Raw genomic sequence first — 21,693 nt, forward strand, 5'->3', positions numbered from 1 at the left:
TTAATGAGCCATTAGTGAATGCTGGTATGGTATGGAATGCTTGTTTTTTTTTTTTTAGCATCTTAGGTCCTGCTGGCTATGGGTCAGGGCAGTGCCCTTTACTGCGTATTAGAATTTTCCTTGTTTTGATGTGTGGGATTTGGAACAAGTTTATTTATTTATACATTTTCTGTACGAGTTCCCTCTCACGTGGCATACTTAGTACGTTTGGCCTTTTACTCTATGAACGCTGTGAAACCCCTCCGTGGAGTTGTTCCTATTGAAGCTATGCTTTTAGCGCTTTGCTTTTCCTTTTTTATTGCATTTCCCAAGGAGGTACGTGCTGAGGAGGGCGGGCAGAAGGCCAAGGGGGGCCCGGCGGGGCAGCGCTCCCCCGGACCCACGGGGCCGCCGGCGGCTGCCTCACGCCGAAGGAGCCGAGGGCGGTGCGCGGCGAGGAGGAAGAGGAGGAGGAAGAGGAGGAGGAGGAGGAAGGGGAAGGGGCCTCCCCGCACTCTTCCTCCTCCTCTTCCTCCTCGCCTCCCGGCGGCGGCCTCCAGCCTTCCCGGCGTGCGCCGCGGCCGCCATAGAGCGGAGGCCCGGCCCCGCCGCTGGGCGCTCGCGGCGTGTGCGGGAGGCGGTGCGGCCGCGGCGAGATGGCGGCCGCGGGGCGGGCGGCCGAGGCGGAGCAGCACCTGAACGGCGAGCTGCCGCCGGAGCACGGCGACAAGGAGGGCGCCGAGGGCGGCGCGGCGGGGCTCGGCGCGGACGATGGCGCCAGGAAGAAGCGCAAGAAGAAGAAGAAGGGCAGGGCCGGGCCCGCGGGTACGGGCGGCGCGACGAGCCGAGCCCCGGCCGGCGGCCTCGCACCGGGCAGGGGCCGGGGGGACCGGGGAGAACCGGCCCGGGGGGAGCCGCGGGGCTTGGGGGGGCCCCGGGGCTGTGCCCGCAGGCCGGCGGCTCGCCATGCTCGGGCGTTTGGGAGCTTCCCGCCCGCTTTATCTCGCCAAGGCAGGCCGGGGCTCGGGCTGGGGCTGGGGCTGCGCCAGCAGGCGTGGAGTGCTGGCAGGGGACGGTAAGGAGCGTGGGGGTTGTGGGGGTGAGGTGCCCTTCGTGCACGGGTCTCAGGAACAGCCCCTGTCGGGCCCTACGGTCTTCTTACACGCTGGGTCTGCTCTAAAAAAATGAATCCCTGTGTTCTGGTATCCGTAGGGTGAGTACAGCACGCTATTTTAGAAAATATTTGGGGATTATCACCTTCTGACTTAGAGCTGTGATTGTACCGTAAGCTGTATTTTAATTTCACAAACAGGACAAGAAACGGATAAAGAAGTGGAAGGCGCCCTCGATGATGTAGCAAAACAATTGGATAAGCAAACACTGGAGGACAAAGACAAGGATGATGATGATGAAGGCAAGTGTAACTTCTTTTTCACGTGACGCTTCCAGGTTCAGCCTTTACCTGGACTTCCATTTTAACACATCTACAGAGCTCTGTGTTGTGTTTGGGAAAAATGAGGTGCAGCTATATATACACTTCTTAATTTTTTGCAGCAATTTAGCTGTCTTGCATGCATATACAAGTTTAAGTGATCGCAAGTGTTGTTAAAGCATCTTGTTTTCAAGGATCTTATTACCACAGAGAAACGTTAAGATAAGGCAAACTATAAATCACTCTTATTTGCATTACCATGGGCAACGTAAAGTTATGTTCCAAAATTATCTTTCTTGGTTTAGAACAAAAAATAGAAAATTGCAAGAGAGCACTTTAATGTCTCAGAATCTTTACTGGTGACTTGACACATTGTCCGAAATCCTGATTTTTTTCATTAGAACTGAACTGGGGAGAGATTAATGCACAGGCAAGGCGTGCACTTTGTGTGTAGCCAATGCTACACCGGTGATGTTAAAGACAAATAACTTTGAAGTGTATGGTATTGAAATCCAGGCTGTATGCACCTTTCTGTGGGAATATCAGATAATAAAAAACGCTGTGTTTTCTTCATTTCGATGGGCAGTGTTAAATAGAAATGGACTTTTAAGAAAATACATTTCTCTAGTTATTTTTTTAGTTTCCTTCTTGTGAATCGGCATTAAAAGTTGTCTCAGCACCCTAAAATGTTCTGTATCATGCTCAGAAATCTAATTAGTAGATTGTTGGTGGGATTCCACATTCCAGAATTTAATTGAATAAAGCAGGTGCAGAAACTTCTTCTGAGAGAAAAGTGTTGGCATTTATAAAATTGTGACTATACCAAACATATTAAACTATATATAGCCTTCAGTTTTATATAACTAATTTTGCTGAGAAGTATATTCTGATGGATTATTTCTTCCATGCTGTATTTCAGGTTACAACATTGAAAGATAATACGATTTGTGCTTTAATACTCAAGTAGGCAGTATTGAGGAAGATAGTGAAAATTTCATACAGTGGAAAGAATTCTTAGATTAATATTGTTATGGCTACATCTTGGGGAAATATTGTTATTAGTAGATTAAATACAATGTTCTTTCAACAAATATTATTTTCTTTATGCTTTCTACAGTATTATCAATTCGTATTACAGTATTAGAAAGCATTTTAAAACTGCAAACGTGAAGTGATGCTGTCACTGAAATAATAGTTTCCTATTTTCCACATTAGACTTGGATATATTTTTAGAAAAAGAATAATATTTCTTAAGATGGGGAAATTCTCCCTCCACTCCCCCCCCCCCTTTTTTTTTTTGAAGACGACTGCATGTTCTTGCCTGTACTGGTAATCACAACTTGACATCTTAATAGTGTAGTTGTAGTAATAGCGTAGTTGTAGAGGTGTTCCTTAAGACATTAGACCAAAACCAATAAAATAACCACCCTCTTTAAAAAAAAAAAAAAAAAATCCATGACAGAGTGGCCTCAGAAATTAGCCTACGTGCTTTTTGAAATCTGTGAGCAATTAGGAAGTGCTTTTCAGATTTCCGTTGTAGTGAATAGATAACATTTATGCATAGTGGTGGGGTAAGTTATTAAATATCTGTACCACAATAGCATAAGGATGGGCTTCAGTTTCACAACGATCTTAAATTGCTTTTCTGGTGAAGGTTTTTTTTCGATACCAGCTAAACAACCTGACGACAAACAGGGTATTAGTCAGATGCGGTAGTTATGTTTCTGGCAGCACAGTTATTCTGCAGCAATCTTCAAGGACGTGAAAGCATAGGCCCAGTAGATTTTGCTTGCAAATGACAGATTCGTGTGCAGTGGTGTATGAAAAAGCCATGATAAGCAAATAGCAACAGTGATAACATTTAAGAAAGAAATGTTTTATTTTGTTTGTGCAGTTTAGGCCTAAGGATCAAAAAAAAAAAAAAAATCACTGATTAAACTAGAGTCATGTCTAATTCATTTCTTGGTTTGAGCAGAGCTCAAGGTCGAAAGAAATGTGGCAAATGTACCACATTATAAACAAAGAACATATGCACTGTTAAGTATTGTCAGCTGCATATGAAATACTGCCTAATGGAGAATCTGTTAGGCTGGACTGCATTGTAGTCATAAAGTATTTATGCCTTCTTTTTTTTTTTTTTTTTAACTTTTAAAGTTAAAAAAAAAAAAAAAAGGCTGAGTGTAGACACGTTTTTTGAGATTTTCCCCATCTGCAGGATTACAGCAGTCACTACCACGTAAATATTTCGGTGACGCTGACTATCACGAGAGGCGTGACATCTAGTGACGGGGAAAGCTGGTCAGTTTTGTTTTTTAATAAATGAGAAAATGTGAGTTTCTGTATAAATGCATTAAAAATAGTAACGTTTTGAGTTGATTGACTCCAGAAGGACTTTCAATTTTCCTTTTCCCCTTAAATAAAAGTAAATGTTCTCAGTGTAGGTGACTACCACTTAACCATTTTGAAATAAACTTGTGGCTAGGTCCAGAATGTTTAGTCAGATACCGTCACGTTCGATAAGTACTTCTTTGTGTATGAAGTAACTAAGCATCAGATGTAGCAAACGTGAGGTCCACGGGGTTGTTGTTAACTCCCAAATGTGAATGTAATATGGTTTGACTGATTCTTGGTGCTTGCATGCACAATTGGTGCTTTCAACTCGGTGCTGGTTGTGACTTTTCCTGTTATCTCCAGACTGAATTCTTTCTGACTCAAGAGTTGTCATCTGTACTTGCTACTGCTTTTTGTTGTGCTGTACAGTAAGTTCCTGTAGCTAAAGCACTGGAAGATGTGTTTGAAGTATTGGTCCCTAACTCTTTGTTAGCTGTGGTGTCTAAAACAGTTCTCTCTGATGCCATCCCCCATGCGTGGCATCATTTTGGGTGAATTGAGAATAGTGGTATTTGAAGTAGGACTCTCTGAGAACTCTTCCCATGATTGGTGGTGTGCTCAAGTTGTCAACTCCTGGAAGTATTTTCTTACATTTGTGCTTAGTGCAGGGACTGAAAATGCTAATGGTTTGGCGGCAGCTTCTGGATATTTTAAATCCATTAAATTATGCTGTGAAAGAGATGTTTCCAGATTGTTGAGATGCTTTTGCATGCCATTCAAAATCGTTTGTTTCTTTAAAGTTGTTTGATGTTCATCACGTTGTTTTCTGTAGATGGAGAGGGTGAAGGAGATGGAGCAACAGGGAAAAAGAAGAAGAAGAAGAAAAAGAAGAAAGGACGTAGGTATCAAGCACAAAAATAAATATAGACTTTGCATAAATTTTTGGTTAAGTCTGTGTAAATGCTGTGCTTGACAATTGAAACAAATTTTGGGATGTGGTTTGGGTCTGTAGACTGGCTGAGTTTTCTTTCTGATATTCCTGAATGCCACCTTGAGCACTGGCTAAATGAAGTCATATGAGGGCATCGTGATGGGATGTCTTCTGGGTAGAAGCTCAAATTCTAGAAGGGAGATCTTACATAATTTGTGTTGTCTAACTTTCAAGGTTGAAATAAGAGACTTTCCACTGTACTGTGTGTAAAACTTCTAAAAATTGTACTCAACAGCTAAGGTCCAGACGGATCCACCTTCTATTCCAATATGTGAGCTATTTCCCAGCAACATCTACCCAAAGGGAGAAGAATGTGAATATCCACCAACGCAAGATGGGTGAGTGCTTTAAGTGTAACAAGTAAATACCGTCATCAAGATGTGTTGAATTGCAAAGGTTTAATGTGGAACTAAATGAACAAATTTAAAGTTGAGTTGTAATACGTCGTAATGTGCCTTGTTTTTTTGGTTTTTTTTTTAAATTGGATCATCCAACAACTTATTGAATGGAGGTCTTCAGGCCAGAACTGTTCTTCCATCCCTGCCCTTTTAATTGAAGTATGGCCTTTATGAGCAGAATCACCATGAAGCAGGGAACCTTAAGACCAAGGGACCAACAGGATATCAGTAGACCGCTTGAAAGACAAATGTAGTATAAATTAGAGTTGTGAGAAGGTTTGAAATTTAGTGAGATGTGAGATAGTTATGCAGCAGTTTTAGGGGAGAATTTCTCACATTGCATGCCAGAAGGAAGTTCACATTTTAGTAACTTCTGTAGTTTGCTTTCTTGTAGAGTCAAAAGTACTAACTGAAGTGTAGAGCATGATTTTAACTGCTTTTCTTCATAGTAACTCTTCACCAGTAGCAAAGGCTTGAGGTGAAAGTTTCTGAACACAAATAGTTTTGCAAGAGACTTTTCTAAGGGTAGAGGTTGGAGAGAGATTTTGATCATAAAATAACCGCATCTTTCTAGCGTATCCCTAGTATGACAGATGAGCTTGGGTTTTTTTCTTCATTTCTTTTTTCCCTCTCTCCCCTGTTACTGAAGAAATAAAAAGGAGAACTCCAGAGGAAGAAGAAACTGTATAGAGACTCTTAGGTGGCAGTTGTGGAGTGTGAATAAATCTGTTGTTAACTGTCTGGGAGAATGGCTAAACTTCTTGTTTTTTTTTTTTTTTTTTTTTTTTTTTTTTTTTTGTTTGTTTTTAGCTAAATAATGCTCCCAATCCTGGGGGATTCAGGAGAAGTGAATAATAAAGATGGACTCTTGGCAGGTACTAAGTGATGTGCCAGTTGAAAAACTGCCAGGAAAATATTCTTATATTGTTAGAATTAATGAAATTAATTTATATTAATAGCCATAAACAAAACAAAAAAAAACTTCATGGGTCTTTTTTGCTTTATAAGTCAGTGCTTAAAAGGGAAATCTTGTTTCAGTGATTTGATTCAACTCAAAGTCAAGTCCCTCATTTACAGGATTCTTCCTACCAGTTTTCCTTTTTGTTTCCCTGATTAAATGAATTTATGGGACATGTTTTGTGGCTATTTGAAATAGATAAAAATGAAATGTCCCAGATCATGTTAAAGGAATAAAAGAAACATAACAAAATACTCCTTTTTATAAAACCACCAGATCATCTGTATAGATGTCTAAGTACTCCAACACTTAATAGTTTTCTTCCTACTTGTGAACTTTTACTGATTTTTTTTAATTATTTTTTTTTATTATTATTAGTCTTGCTTTCCACGCATCAAATTGCTAACTGTAGGTTTGGTGTAGAAGGGAGTTTCAGTGGTTGTCGGATGATTAGTGAAAACACTTTTTAAACAGGGCTGTTTTTCATATGCATTTCCAGCTCTGGTTTGCACAAACAGGCACCTGAAACTAGTTCCTACATTCATCCCACTTGTGTGGAACTCTCTTGTCTTTGCTGTGCACTACAAAGAGGGAAGATCTGTATGTGTTGCCCTGTAGTCATTTCATTGGCCTCTGTACCTTCCATTTTTAAGCTCTTAAAGAAAGGTGGTGACAGATAGGCAGCAGTGAATTTGCATGATACCAGCTCACTGTTCCCCGGACTTCTATTCTTATGTCACTGATTAGTATTTTGTCGTTAATATAATTTATTCCTTATAATTGTTTCCTCTATGCATAGACCTCTATACTTTATTTTCAAAAATGGGAGGGGGAAAAATATTCTTAAAATGTAACAATATTTTTCCCTGAAATTATTGGAATGAGTAAAGGAGAAGACTCATTTATAACAAATAGTTTGTTGTAAGTTTTCATGTGGCTGTTTGAGATAATGGAAACTAATAATTGTAGTCCCCAACTGCATCTGTGGTTAAACTAAAGAGGAAAAGGCAGCCTAATAAGTTCGTCCACTGTTTGTTTTTTTTTTTCTTTGTAGGGACACGTCAGTCACAGAGTAGGAGAGAGTTTAGTGAGAGCTGAATTTAAAAGCCTAAGTGGCATATTCTGCACTTTGCTTGTCTTTGTATGAATATGTAGGTGTTATAACCTGCCCTGTCTTTTACATTTCATAGTGGCACGGGAATAATGTGCAATTTCACTAAATGAGCCAAACCTTGTAGTGGTGTACGAGAACAGGTATCTGCATCCTTACAATTTAAGAGGGTGCTACCGTTGCCTTATGCTTTGTTAGGAAATAGAATACACCAACCAGCCTTAGCGAGCTTCCTGACTTTTCCTATGGAAAGTGTTGAGGAAGGTCACTTTTTATCTGTATGGAGGGTGGGGGAAGGAGATCAGCTTGAAACGCATGAAAGTCTGAATGAAAAGACCAAATAAGATTTTACAAACTTCCCAGGAAACTTTGGATCAAAACTCTGGAAACACAAGTACAAATGGGGGGGCAGTAGTTAAACAATGCTTTCCAAAATGTAAATGTTATTTTTCAGTGAGTGTTTTTTCAAAAAGTAGTTTGAAACACTTACGAGTTGTTTAAAGCCATTGCCCGTTTTTTATAGAGTATGCAGTGTAGTTCAGAGTCCAGTACATCCTATAAATTGTGTTCAGGTACTGACAGATAATACGGTTTCACTTCCAAGAAATTAAAACATCTTTTTGAGGAAGCCTTTCTTCTCTCTAATGACTGCAGTTTGATCACAAGGTATATTCGTATTTATTTATAAATGGCTGCCTTCTTTGTACGCACTTGTGTTCACGTGCTAATGGTAGGGCTTTCACAGGGTAGTTCAGAAGGGCTGATCCGGGAATGACTCTCTTCATGCCTAGGAGTTTAGTGTTTGTCTGTGTATGCATATGTCACATTCAGAAGGGCATCGTTTAAGTACTTCAGGAAATTAGATTATAAACACTGCAAGCATGTTCATAGCTTTGTAACAAATGACATACGATTTTTACACCTCAGTTCCTTAGCCAGCTGTTGAAGATTAAATGTTTAGCTTTAGGTTTGCTACTATTCATTTGAAAAAAGCTTTTCTAGCAGGATATAAGTGGAGCATCTTTTCTGTACTCAAAATGTTCTTCTGACAGTGAAAGAATATATTCTTCTAAGGAACCTGAATTGGGTTTTTTATATAATTTGCGTAAATTTGCTTAGTTTCATTCCTAATGTAAATATTAAAATCTTAATGGTGCTACTTCAGCATTTCCTAGCATAAGTAGTTACTTAAATTAGCGGCTGACATAAACACTAAAATATTTCCTACTCTGAATAATATTTATTTTATATTGGTGTGGCATCTTAGTGCCGCTTCTACTGTTCATGCTGAGGTCAGTCAGGTTTTGTCTTTGATTTCAGAAAAGGTCTGTGCTTCTACTCTTAACTCTTCATATCACATACATTCTCATCAACCTAGAATTCTGGATTTTGTGCAGGAAGCTGAACTAAAAATGGGTATTGTTCAATTTTCAGGGGAAACAATAGCAGAGAATCAATTTTTTTATAGGCAACAGTCTAAGAGCTTTGATGTTTTTATATCTCGGATATCGAGTTCTATTTGAAGGCTTGCATTTTTGTTAAAGATGCCTGGATTGTAATGAGTACATGAAGGGCAGGAAAGCTATGAGCAGTTTTTCATGATTTGGTAAAGCTGGTGTAAGAAATTCTTGTCCCTACGTGTTTGTTTCTGTCTCTGTGCTATTATCTGGGTTAAAATAATTTGGGGGAATCCTTTTGTAGGATTCGGATCTTTGATCACTAAAATCTGCTTTACAGCACAATCCTAGAAAAAGTTGTACTAGTGAAAACTGGGGGCTGTGAACTGGAGTGAAAGGCAGGAACAGCTTGGAGCAGGAGGTGAACTTCTTAAGTTGGTTTATGTGGTAGCCAGCACATTAGGAAGGAAACTCCTCAGAAAAGCTTGTTACCTACTCCTGTGCCTGTTAACTGTTGGGATATTTGAGGTGAGACCTTTGTTCAATTGATCTTTTCTTGTTTTGTTTTTCCCTCTCACCTTCATGTGTCCTGAAGTGCTTCGGCCCGAGCAGTATTTCTAGTAGCCTCCTTTCCTAAGCTCCCAGATGGCCATTTGGCAGCAAAATACTTTGGGTCTGATAAAATGCCTTTAACTGCAAAGGTTGCTTTGTCCCCGAGTTGTCGTGCACAAAGTGACTGTCTGCTGAAATAGAGTCTGATAGAGTGAGAACAGTTTCCTGCCAGTGTGCTGGAGTTTGCACTGAAGGCCACGGCTGTTGGCAGGGCAGCTGCCCGGGCTGGCAGCAGCTCTTGCTACTGGAGGGTGTTCCCTGCTGGAATTCGGGGCAGCTGGAAAGGGCCCTTGGGTCCGTCTCCCTATCGTTTTTCTGCAGTGTGCCTTTTCTATCTCGTGTGACATGACTGCGGTGCTGGCTGTAGCCCAGTTTCGAAGTGCAGCTTGCAGACTCAGGTGTTGCAGCCTGTTGCCTTGTTTCGGTGGAATTTATGAGTTTTAAGGCAAGTCCTGTGAGTTAAGGGCAGTGTGTACAGTGCTCATTTGAGCAAGAAGACTGCTCAGAACAGTGAGCGTGGAATTTCTCCCCTTGCACTGCTCTTGCTTTACAGTCAACTTCTTGTCAACCAAAGCCCCCAGACCCATTTCCATGGGGCTGCTCCCCAGCCTCCCATCCCCCCTCATGTATATATAGCCAGGGTTGCCCCTTCCCAGATACACAATCCAGCACTTGCTCTAGTTAAACTTCATGTAGCTGGTGATCACCCAGCCCTTGAATTTGTTGAGATCTCTCTGTGGCCTCTGCCCTGAAAGGAGTCAGCAGCTCCTCCCAATTTAGCGTTACTCACAAACTTGCTTAGTCTTGTCTGTAAGTCATTGATGAGAACACAGAAGAGAGCTGGCCCTGAAATGGAGCTCTGTGGAGGAACCCCACTAGTGACTGGCTGCCAGGCTGATATAACCCCATTTACTGTAACTCCTATAAAGGTAAAAGTTGGTTTCACATTTCAGAAGCTTTGGCATAGTTCAGCATCTTTGGCCTGTCTTATCCTCCATTGCTTTTCCTCTATGACTTACCCCCGAGGATGTGCAGATGTTTAATGTTTTTAGTAGTACTCCTCCTGCACAAGGTGTACAAAGGTCTTTGGGTCGTTGTTGGGATTTTCTTTGTCATTACAGGGCTTCAGCTTCGCTATTTGAAGGTTATCTATTTCATAGGCAGAGAAGTAGTCCTTTAATTAGGCTCTGACAGTTGATAGAGTGCTTAAATTACTTTATTTTTTCCTCTTGGAACTGTGGTTGTAAGGTCTCTTGCAGAACAAAAAAATACTCGAAACAAATTTTATATTTAGTGTTGTATTCAAAATTATTCTTGTATTTGTTCTGTGAACCTATCAAAGAGACCAAGTTCCAGGGTAATGGTATTTTCCTGTAACAAACGTTAATTTACAGTCCAGCAAATCCCGAAAGTAGCTTCCTGGCAGGTATCACAGTTACCATGCAGTGCATGAAGTATAGTTACATAAGTATTCTGAGGCTGGGCAAAAACACTGCTGAAAATGCAGGCTTTTAAATTTTGAAGGAGCTTGTTGTCTGCATTCGTGACGGTTTCTGGGCAAGCAGCTTCTGTGCCAGGATTCTTCTCTGAGCACTGCTAGAATGGAAGTAAAATCACACAAGTAAGAAACCTCTTGCCTGAGCAGAGCGTGTTGCAGTGAGTTGTTCTGCTAAGCTCAAGGTACAATTGAGCACGTTGGTACGAATTTTATAGGCCTGTCCTGTCTCTTTGGAGAGCAGCGTGCATTGTTCAAGAATATTACTTTGGGCTTTGGGGAAGGTTGGAAGGTTGGATGGTAAGGCTTTCAAAAATGTAAAGAGAATAATTTGGTTTGCAGTATAACTGAGTTAACCTTACATGTATGCATAATGAATTTTTTTGGCTGCAGGGTTAACACCTTTCACCGGTGCCAGGATGTGGTGCTGATTAATTTTTATAGGCTTCCTTTATTCTGAAAAATGTACAAATGATGTCTTCTGTTGACTTAGAATGTAGGCCTGACTGGTTAATAAATGCTTTGCAGTTTAGACAGAAATTATAACTTCTACTGTGGTTATAGTTGCAATAACTTTTCATGATGTGCTTTATTTTGAAGGCGAACTGCAGCTTGGAGAATAACCAGTGAAGAAAAGAAAGCACTAGACCAAGCCAGTGAGGAAATCTGGAATGATTTTCGGGAGGCTGCAGAGGCACACAGACAAGTGAGGAAATATGTTATGAGCTGGATAAAACCTGGAATGACGATGATAGAAATCTGGTGAGGACACAGATCTTCTCAAAGACTTCTGCTACTGATTTTTCTTCTTTCTCCAGCATGGGGGGGGGGATTTAGTTTCAATTTTGTGTGCCTAATTGACTGTGTCATGAGTGTTTTGGAGGTTTCGGTTTGAAGCATGCAAACAGTATCCCTAGTTAACTTCAAGTTTCCTCTTACAGCAGATTCATAGCTTTACAGGGCCTGAGATCATACTGAATGCCAAACAGCTTTCATTTATGCTCAGTTACTTTGAGCTTGATTTTACTATTCTCTGCCCTTGCTACTCGTGCATGCAAGTTCTGCAGCAGTGCAGAGAAGCAGCGATAGCGGTAGCTTTTCTCGCTTTGTCAAAATTGTAAGAGAAATGTTACGTGGACAAGCACAGCAGGTGCAGTCTGTGGCTGGGAGGTACAGAAACTGCACAGGCGTAGATGCAGTCCAGGGCAGTAGGATTTCATCTGTATTTCATCTTCCCTGACTAATGTTTCTGAAGGAACGCAACAACACTACTTCTGTTATTCTCAGTTTCTAAGAAATAACTGAACAAATTGGTTAAAAATAAACGTGAGTTTGGTTAAGGTAAAGCTTAAAGAAATAATATGCCTGGACAGATTCTCTTGACTCTTCCAACTATTGCTTTCTCTATCTTTTGGTTTATCTGGAGTGAATGTCTGCTGTCTGAGTATTGCACAAATCCAGGAGGGTTTAGCTTCCAAATACAGGTGCTTCCAGCCTGATACAGTAGAGGACTGTGTTGACAAGAAAGATAGTAAGAAAGCTTATCAGAGCTGAGCCCCAAGATAACTCTATGAGGGGAAGTGGAAGGAAATAATATGCCGTCAGGGAAAGCAAAAGACAGACAGCTGCCTTAGTAATCAGTTCTCTGGCTGAAACAAATCTGTCATGTTGAGTACGTAGCTTGACTATTTTAGTTATAAGCAATAATTTTCTCAAAACATGACTTTTCTTCCTAGAATACTTAAGGCTGTGGGGACTTGCCTATTAAAATAAGCTCTTTTCTTTTTCCAGACTGCACTGAGTGAATAGCTCTCTTAAATGAAATCAGAACATGCTGCACTGATGCGAGTTGCAGTTTGCATCATTCACAGTGACTGTAGGGGCATGCACTGAGGGACAGCCATCTGTAGCCTTCCAGTGGCCAAAAACTTGAGAGTAGCCAAAAACCAAGGACAAGTGCTAGTCTTGTAAGGTTGTATTTTTATTGCAGTTATTCCTTAAGTTAAATTAACGTACAGCCCTTCTTTAATCGGATTTTTTTAATGAATGAGAAGACTATGTTACTGCTCCTGTAACAGTTACCAGGATATAACTTTAAGGAAAAAAAGTAGGGCATTCAGTTTGGGCAAACTTTAATTTAATAACTTACTCTGGAAGAACAGGGTAAATGTAGCTTATAAAAGATGCATCTTTTCAATTTAGATTAAAAACAGTAGTGAAGTGCTTGATGTTGCCCACAAAAAAAGTAGAAAAAACAGCACAGAATTGAAGATAATGACTGTGCTTGTTTTCCAGTCTAGGGTCTCTTTCTAATTAGCATAGAAGTACTTAAAGATTTCAAATGAAGACTATTTTTCTGAGGTGTTGTTCTTGCTGTATTTTATTTAAAGTCATCAAAAGAAATAATGACACTGTTATCTCTTTTTTTTTTTTTTTTCTTCTCCTTCCCCTGTGCTCTTTAGTGAAAAACTTGAAGACTGCTCACGTAAGCTGATAAAGGAAAATGGCTTAAACGCAGGCCTTGCATTTCCTACTGGGTGCTCTCTGAACAATTGTGCTGCCCACTACACTCCCAACGCAGGAGATCCAACAGTGCTGCAGTATGATGATATTTGCAAAATAGATTTTGGGACACATATTAGTGGTTAGTTCTTCATTTGAATTACGTTTTTTGAAAATATTTTTCAGTGCAGAAACCGTGAAACTAATTAACTTCTGATTTCAGGTCGTATTATTGACTGTGCTTTTACAGTCACATTCAATCCAAAATATGACAGACTATTACAAGCTGTAAAGGATGCCACTAATACTGGAATAAAGGTATGATCGTTATGCAAATTGTCTACAGAGTCTTTTACAGTGAGCTTTGCAGGTATTTTTCCACTTACATTTGCACTTCATTTTTAGTGTGCGGGAATAGATGTACGTCTCTGTGATGTGGGGGAGGCCATACAAGAAGTTATGGAGTCCTATGAAGTTGAAATTGATGGCAAAACATACCAAGGCAGGTTCTTTTCTTTACTATGTATATATGTTTGTATAAATACTGATTTGTTTGTATCATAGTGAAAAGACCTCTGTACTAGAAGCATGGTATGCGTAACTTGCATAAATACATGTTTCTCTCTGGTTTGTTGGACTTTAAAGGAATGTTCTTCGCTTGTCCTTCCAAGTAGTGTGTCTTTAATAGATAAGATGAGGGATAAGAAACTGTTTCAAAATATACAAATAATGTGATACCTGCTGTCCGGCTTATTAATAGCTTTCCTTATTGTTGTTGAAGTTGCTAGTCTTTAATAATAGCTTTGTGTGCTGTAATCAGTCTTACGTGGCTGGAATCTGTACAAGATGTATGGATAGTTTTGCATTTAGTTCCTATGCAATACGCTGGGGCACTGCTGTAGTTTTAATATGGGCTAATAAATCAAATTGCATTGAAGGGTTTAGCATTTAGTTAAGGAGCTGCCTGTAATACTAATGTTTTCCTTCAAAAGTGAAACCAATTCGTAATTTGAACGGACACTCAATTGGGCCATACAGGATACATGCTGGAAAAACCGTGCCCATTGTGAAAGGAGGAGAAGCCACGAGAATGGAGGTAAGTAGTTTGTAAATTTTTTGGTGAAGTTTCCCAACTGTCATTTCAAGAACAAGTATTTCCTGCGTGGCCCTAATGGGTCATATTCATGATCCTGGTGGCTGATAACTGTAGAGGAAAACTTGAAACTTACGGAAACTTTTGCGTGTTTATTTCTGTGTGTATGTGTTAGTTGGAATGTTGCACTTAGGAGTAGGGATAAGGACAGGAACTCGAACTGGGGTGAACCTGAGGGACCAGAGGCTGCACGGAAGCTATTTGGACTTGCTGGTCACTCACTTTTTCCTAGTCTGCTCTGTAAAAAAGACAAAATTAACAATTTTCACTTGCTAGGTAATTCTTGGGAAATATTTCTGCAGTGTCGTAGCTATGGATGACTTTTCAAATACAGCTAAATACAATATCTGTCTTGAAAAGCTTCCAGTGTATTTTCCTTTGCAGATGTGAAATAGTTGAGCATATTTTAGTTAATGTGAGCGGTTAAGTGAAAGGTGCTGTTTGAATAGGGTTTTGGATCGAGGAAGAGGGATTGTTGTATACGATGCAGCAAGCTATAGAAATTAAAAAGACAGTAGAAAGATGCATAATTTCAGATTTATCCACTGGTTTGATGTAAGCTTCTGTTCTAACAAGATGAGAAAGCTGATTTAAAAGATTGGTAATGCAATAAGAAGCTTTTAATTTAATTCTAAGCCTGACCACCGATAAGCAATGATCAGTAGTAAGCCTGTCAGAGTAAACAAGACTTGTATAAGCTTAATGGGAGCAAGTATGGGCTGGACAGCATTGTTTTTTTTTGAGATAGGCTTGCTCTCATTGCCCAAAAGTTAGATAATTTTTGTTTAATGTTGTGAGCAGAAAAATGTATTTTCATCTGTTGTCTTGCTTCTAAGAGTGTGCAGAAAGGGCAAAGAATACTGGGAAGACAAGGAGGAAACAGCCCTTGTTTGTATCATGCCCTTCTTGTTTTAGCTTTATGAATGGCTAGGTCTTGCATATCATCCATCATCAGTGTGTCAGTAGTATAAAACTTGTGTTCTTTAAGAAAATCTTACTTAAAGATTTCAGAGCTTTAAGGCTGCTTTAATTGCATATCCAGACACTGGGGAGAAGATATTTTTTAATTTCTTCAGCTTCTGGAGGTTACTTAGGACACAGTCTGACACCACTAAAGACGGTGAGTTTTGCCAGTGAAGGATGTGGAGCATAGCCAGGCTCTTACTGTACTGTGCTAAGTATAGTATCAGCTGCAACCCAGGGAGGTTTTTTGTGACAGAGAGGAATACAGCCTCTGACAGTCTTTATTCTGAAAAAGTGGGTGTGAATTTTTTTTGGTGACACTTGGAGTAGGTTGTCTTTGTTTTTATTAGATCAGTTGAGTGTTCAGTGATATCTTTAGGAGTTTGTATTTAATTTGAAGCCTCTTGTTATTCTTTTTCATATGGCTTCTTATTTTCAAAGTGGTCTAATAAATTGGGGAAGAAAAAAAAAACAGTTGTTTGATGCACTATCCTGTTTGTGTGCCTTTCACAGTCCTGCAAATAAGGATATGTGAATGCACTTGGCAGAAGGGAGTTTATGTAATGGCATTTCAGCATGTTCTTGGCTAGAATTTTGGTAATGCCCTTGCAGATGTAGATCACCTTCATTTGTTGAAGAAATCCATCTTGTGGAATGGAATTGAGCAGGTTAAGGGTTTATACTAGCAGCTGCTACCAGAAAATTCTTGCAGAAATTGAGCAGAAAGTTCCTCAATGCAGTAATTCTTTGTAATCACCTTCTATTTGCTATGTCTAAACTACACATTTCTTAGGACTGCTATCTGAGTAGCAAAGGAGAATTGCTCCCACTCAACAAATACAGTGCAGCAGTGTAGTTTCATAGCTATGGTACATGCTTCAACAACGTTCCAGCTGCAATGACTTGACAAATTGTGACTAGAAACATGCTGATATCTATGGCTTGAAACAAATAAGATGGTATTAATAAAAACAGCTGATTATTTGGAGTTCTGTAAATTTATCATGTTAAGTGTCCTTACTGATTTTTTTTTTCCTCTAAATTGGTTTGGTGATTGAATCTATTTGCATTTAATTACTTGTAACCATAGCTTGTAACACTGATATGGTTGTATCAGAATGGCCTGGTGTTGCTTATTTCATTTATATTAACATGTTCCTTTTTTTCCTTAGGAAGGTGAAGTATATGCTATAGAAACCTTTGGTAGCACAGGGAAGGGTGTTGTTCACGATGACATGGAGTGTTCTCATTATATGAAGAACTTTGATGTTGGGCACGTGCCAATAAGGTTGGAATTTTTTTTGTTGTTGCTGTTCAGTATATTGTGCTACAGTTGCAGAACTCTTTGGGTTCAGATTTGATAAGATAGAGTTCCTTCACTAGTTAATAATGCTTTCAAAGAATTCAAGGGGTATTGTTGGGAATGTTCTTGTTATGAAATGTGCTCTGAAACGAGCACCTGAGCTCAGATTGTAAATCTGGAAAAGCACAGAACTATTCTTACGTACCTGAAAATGGAGAAGACGTGATCTTCAGGAATTTTGGTCCTTATAATAATATATAGACCTCGGTGGTGTATCGGTCTATATAAGATGTATAGACAAAAAAAAAATCTTTATTGTGGTTTTGTGCCATAATCTTTGTCTTAGTGTTGTCCCCAGAATATACTGAGCTATTCAGGTCACTTGTTTTGTTTGGGTAGGTATCTTGTGGTTTTTAAATTTCAGGCTTGGTGTATTGCTATAAAATTAAATGGCACATGGTTTTCCAGTTTTCACTAAAAACGTAAGTGTTTTAGCATTTCTAGGACTGTGACATTTTCTGAACTGAAGACTGTTACGGTTCGAAACATAGCAGGCTGAGATGCTATTCCAGATACTTCTGTCTCCATAGAACAATCTAATAATATGAAAAAAGAGGGGTGGGAATACACTTAACACAGTGGTTGGAAAAAAAAAACAGTGATGTTTGGACATGAGTTTATTTCTTAGTCTGTCTATAAATGTCTAATGTTGACATTCATATATTGTAAGAAACAGGAGTGAAAAACTTACCAAGTATTTGACTTCAAAAAGAAAACTTGGGAATTTTAAACCACTGAGCTTACTACCAAATCAGTTCAGAATATTAACCAGCTTGGATGGGGAGGAGTTCTGCTTTTCTCTTTAAAAAACAAAACAACAAAGACATCCTTAAATATTTAAGAGATGAATTCCTGCCATCGCGTTTCATCTTGCCTGGGTAGTGAGATGGCGATATGTTCACAATGGAACTTCCTCTGTTTGGTATGGTTGGCCAGTGTGCTTGGCAGCTTTCAGGCTTGTTTTGAAGGATGTCTTTTCTCAGTAGGAAAATGCACTTTCTTTTGTGAACAGAATGTCTGGTTGGTGTGGAAAAACATCCCAGGACTGTGCAATCCTAACACACTTTGGAACCTGAACTATTTTTTAATCAGTGTTTTATTTATTTCTGTGGTGAATGCTTGTTGGTGATGCCCCTTTTTTCTCAAACGTGTTCTTCTTTGTTTTCCCCTAGGCTCCCAAGGGCGAAACACTTGCTAAATGTTATCAATGAAAACTTTGGTACTCTTGCCTTCTGCCGCAGATGGCTAGATCGCCTGGGAGAGAGCAAATACCTAATGGCACTGAAGAACCTGTGCGACTTGGGTATAGTGGATCCATATCCTCCCCTGTGCGACATCAAAGGCTCGTACACAGCGCAGTTTGAGCACACTATACTGCTGCGCCCAACGTGCAAAGAGGTTGTCAGCCGAGGAGATGACTACTAAACTCAAAGCCACCTCAGCACCTTTATACACTAGGCTTTGTTGGAACATATTATACCAGAATTAATTTGCAACATATTGTCTGTTTTAACAGTGGACTGATGTAATACTTTCCATATTTGGAAAGGAAGTAATTTAATTAAAGGCAAGTCTTCTAATGTAACTAACCAAGGAAAAAGCTTTCAGGCCTTTAGAAATATTTCAAAAGTTACTTATTTTTTCTGTTCAGGGAAATATGTGCTATAAAGCTCAATTTTTAGTTTGGAATGAGTTATACATTTTGTTTTGAACATTTATGATAAAAGATGCTTTTCAAATATTTATATTACCATATTCCTACTTGAATGCTTTGAATGACTACACCTGATTTCTGCGCCTAAGTCCTCTATGATATTGCCTTTTAAACTTCCTGGAATCCATTTTGTAAAAAAAATAAAAAATAAAGACAAATTTTCAGATCTAAAAATATATATACTTTTTAGAAGTCTGGTTATGATTCTGGTCAGGAGTCTGCTGGGAAACTGCTCTATTAAATATTTTACAAACTTGATTTGCCGTTTCTTCTCTCGAAACTGGAACTCTCTCGTCTTTAAACTGAAACTCTTAGCCTTAACTTAAGGTTTTGCATTTTAATGTTGTATTCAGTTTGTGGCAAGGTTTTGGTAGCGGGGGGCTGCTGGGGTGGTATCTTTGAGAAGAGTTCAGGAGCTGCCCCATCGTGATTACAGCTGGTTCCAACCTGCATGGAAAGGGAACCCCCCAGTGGCCAAAGATGAGCTAATGGGTGATTCTGCTTGTGCCTCCGTGATGTTTAAAGGCTTTAAAAAATCAAACCAAAACACTGCTGTGCCACTCTGCAGCAGCTGGCAGAGAAGAGACAGCCCTGCAGATGCCAAGGTCAGTGAAGAAGGAGAGGAGATGCTCCAGGTGCTGGTGCAGGCTGTCCCCGAGCAGCGCGTGGAGGAGCACCGTGCATCAGATAACCACGCTGCAGCCTGTGGAGGACCCCACCTTGGAGCAGGTGCATCTGGCCTGTGGAGAGCCCACACAGGAGCACTTCTGGCAGAAACTGTAGCCCACAGAAAGCCCACATGGGACTGGGTTTCATGGCGGGAACTACAGCCTTGGGGGACTCATGCTGGAGCAGCTGTGAAGAGCTACAGCCTGTGAGAAGTTCACGCTGGAGCAGTTTGTGAAGGGCTGCACCCCACAGGAGGTAACCCGCATGGAGCAGGAGAAGAAGGAATGGCAGGGATGAGGTGTTACGAGCTGACTGCAACATCCATTCTTCGTCCCTCTGTGCTGCTCAGGGAGGGAGGAGGCAAAAGAATTGGGACTGAAATTGAGCCTGGAGATGAGGTGTCTTTAGTTTGCTTGTAGTTTTTATTCTCCTACTCTGTTACTGGGCAATAAATTAATTTAATCTTCCCTAAGATAAGTCTGTTTTGCTTGTGAGTGTAACTAGAGAGCGAGCTCCCTGTCTTTATCTCAACCTACGAGTTGCTTCATGGTGTTTTCTTCCTCTGCCTTGCTGAGGGAAGGGAGAGTGGCTTGGTGGGTACCTGGTGGCTGCCCAAGGTCAGCCAAGCACAATTGTTTGAGTGGTGTTGTCTGTGCTGGGGGTCAGGGCAGTAAGTTACCCCTTGTTCCAGGACAGAACATGACAACTAAAGTAGAGATGTGTGATACAATTTGGTTTTGAGTATGGCAGGCTTCAGTTTTGACATTCTCTGTGTTGGAAGGTGCCTGCGTTCTGTGGTCTCCGCTGCTGTTACCAGCAATGTGCAACTTCTTGCTGAAGTCTACCTGTGAGTATGTTTCTATCCTGTTATATCCTTTGTCACGGGTGTGCCCTTTTGCATGGAGTGAAATTTCCTTTGATGTGGTTCCCTGTCTCCTTAAAGCACACATTAGATTGGACCAGTTGTGGGGAAAATGAAGATGTTCCTTTTTTTTTTCCCCTGACTTTTGGAAGATATTTCATACAGCAAATTGATCAGAATATTTGGTGTTTCCTAGACATGAGGTCATTATCTGTCTGCTGGTGAATCTCATTCGCAAACCTGAATTAAATCCCATGGCTCTCCAGGCCTAGATCGCAGTCTGCCTTCCAATGCTGTATGTTCACCTTAGGGCTCTCATGTTTTAAATTTTACATAGCTACTGGTAACAAAAATGAGAGATGCTTTACTAGGTCAGTAGTACTGCCTTAAGTGTAACTGCTTAGGAAATAGGGAGGCTTCACCTGCTCCTTTGTGGTGACAGCCTGTGTTTAGTTGTAAAGTTTGTATTATTTTAGAACCAGCATTTCTTTCCCTCTTTGCATTTTGGTAAGAGCTGCATTTAGCTTTTAAAGCTGCGGTATGGGAGCTGAAGTTCGGTGTCATGTACTGTATGATGTTTAAGCATAGTAGATATAAGCATTTTGTTTTTATCTGTGTATCGCTTAAACTGTAGTGCTTGTAGAAACATGTAATAGGATACTGAAATTTGTATTTGTTGTTGCCATGTGGGAGTATTGGCATCTCAGCAATGAGTTCAAAGTAATCTGAGCAGCTGTGTGGGCACGTCTCTCAGCTTCCCAGCACACAGCAGCAAGTGCCTGTGCTCGTACGTCGCAGAGTAAAAACTGGCATTAGAGAGGATCTGTGATGAGCAGGGCTGCTGGATGCGGTGGCTGATGCTATTTTTATTTATGCTAACAGGGCCGTACTGCTGATGCGCTTTTTGACTCAATCCAAACAGCTTCTGCTAGAATTCAGTTTCCAGCTCGCTCACCCTATTTTTGTAACAAGCGTGGTTGCTGCAGATACTGCTAAAAACAAGGATGCCAAGCCCACCTCAGGTCTCAGTCACTGCTTGCAGATGTCTCACTAGCCTGTTAGCAGCTCATTGGCATTTGTTCCTACAGTTTAAAGCTTTTTTTCATTTTCATGAGGAACACTTGGTACTGCAGCTCAGAGATGTGTTTTCCTCCTTTTGTCTCTTCTTTCCCCAGAACCAAACAGGAAGATCCAGACTAGCACAATTACTTGGAAAGATGGGCCTAGTCTTGTAACTTTTTGATGTACTTACTGTTTGCTAATCCACACATGGAAGTGGAATATCATGTGTAACCAATCCTGGCGGAAATGGCTTGCATCTGTTGCACCCTGCCTCAGAAGAATACACCAGGATTATTTGTTTCTATTAACTTTAATTGAGTTTGTCTGGATGCACGCTTCCTGTGCTGCTCCCCATTCTGCATTTACATGCCGGAGGTGAAAGCAAGCTCTATTTTCATGTCCTTGCACCACATACAAAAAATATTCCTCTGTGCTTTCATGATCCTCAGGCTGCCTTTTCCTATTGCTGGAAGTAATCACAAAGTCCTCACAAAGTCCTGGCCATGCTGTCTGATAACTGGACACCACTGTCTTTGTCACTTGATGAAACCAAAGTTTATCAAAGACTTTTCAGTCAGATACTGAAGTATCCAGAAGACTGGCATCATCACAAAGCTTCTCGAGTCTGTGCAGCACCAGAAATGGTAATGGTTTGTGTGCAGAGCACATTTATTACAAGTGTTGAAGCAGTGGGTGCGTTG

The 21,693-nt window shown here is 40.4% G+C and overlaps 1 protein-coding gene across 1 annotated transcript; it reads left to right on the forward strand.

The window, feature by feature from the left end:
• Positions 1 to 501: 501 nt before the first annotated feature.
• METAP2 (methionyl aminopeptidase 2) lies at positions 502 to 19,535 on the forward strand. Its single transcript, XM_082775356.1, has 11 exons — positions 502 to 804; positions 1,292 to 1,393; positions 4,575 to 4,640; positions 4,969 to 5,071; positions 11,305 to 11,466; positions 13,167 to 13,348; positions 13,430 to 13,524; positions 13,612 to 13,708; positions 14,199 to 14,302; positions 16,495 to 16,610; positions 17,858 to 19,535. Exons 1-11 carry the CDS (start codon positions 636 to 638, stop codon positions 18,108 to 18,110), a joined length of 1,449 nt encoding a protein of 482 aa, XP_082631482.1. The 5' UTR covers positions 502 to 635; the 3' UTR covers positions 18,111 to 19,535.
• Positions 19,536 to 21,693: the final 2,158 nt, after the last annotated feature.

This window comes from Aythya marila, assembly GCF_965140915.1.
Source record: "Aythya marila genome assembly, chromosome: 1".
Taxonomy (NCBI): Eukaryota; Metazoa; Chordata; class Aves; order Anseriformes; family Anatidae; genus Aythya; species Aythya marila.

Bases quoted from the DNA above. Each gene is read 5' to 3' on its own strand.
- METAP2 (XM_082775356.1), top strand. From the start codon at position 636: ATGGCGGCCGCGGGGCGGGCGGCCGAGGCGGAGCAGCACCTGAACGGC. The intron at 13,525-13,611 runs GTATGATCGTTA...CTTCATTTTTAG, and splicing joins CCACTAATACTGGAATAAAG to TGTGCGGGAATAGATGTACG. The intron at 14,303-16,494 runs GTAAGTAGTTTG...TTTTTTCCTTAG, and splicing joins GAGAAGCCACGAGAATGGAG to GAAGGTGAAGTATATGCTAT.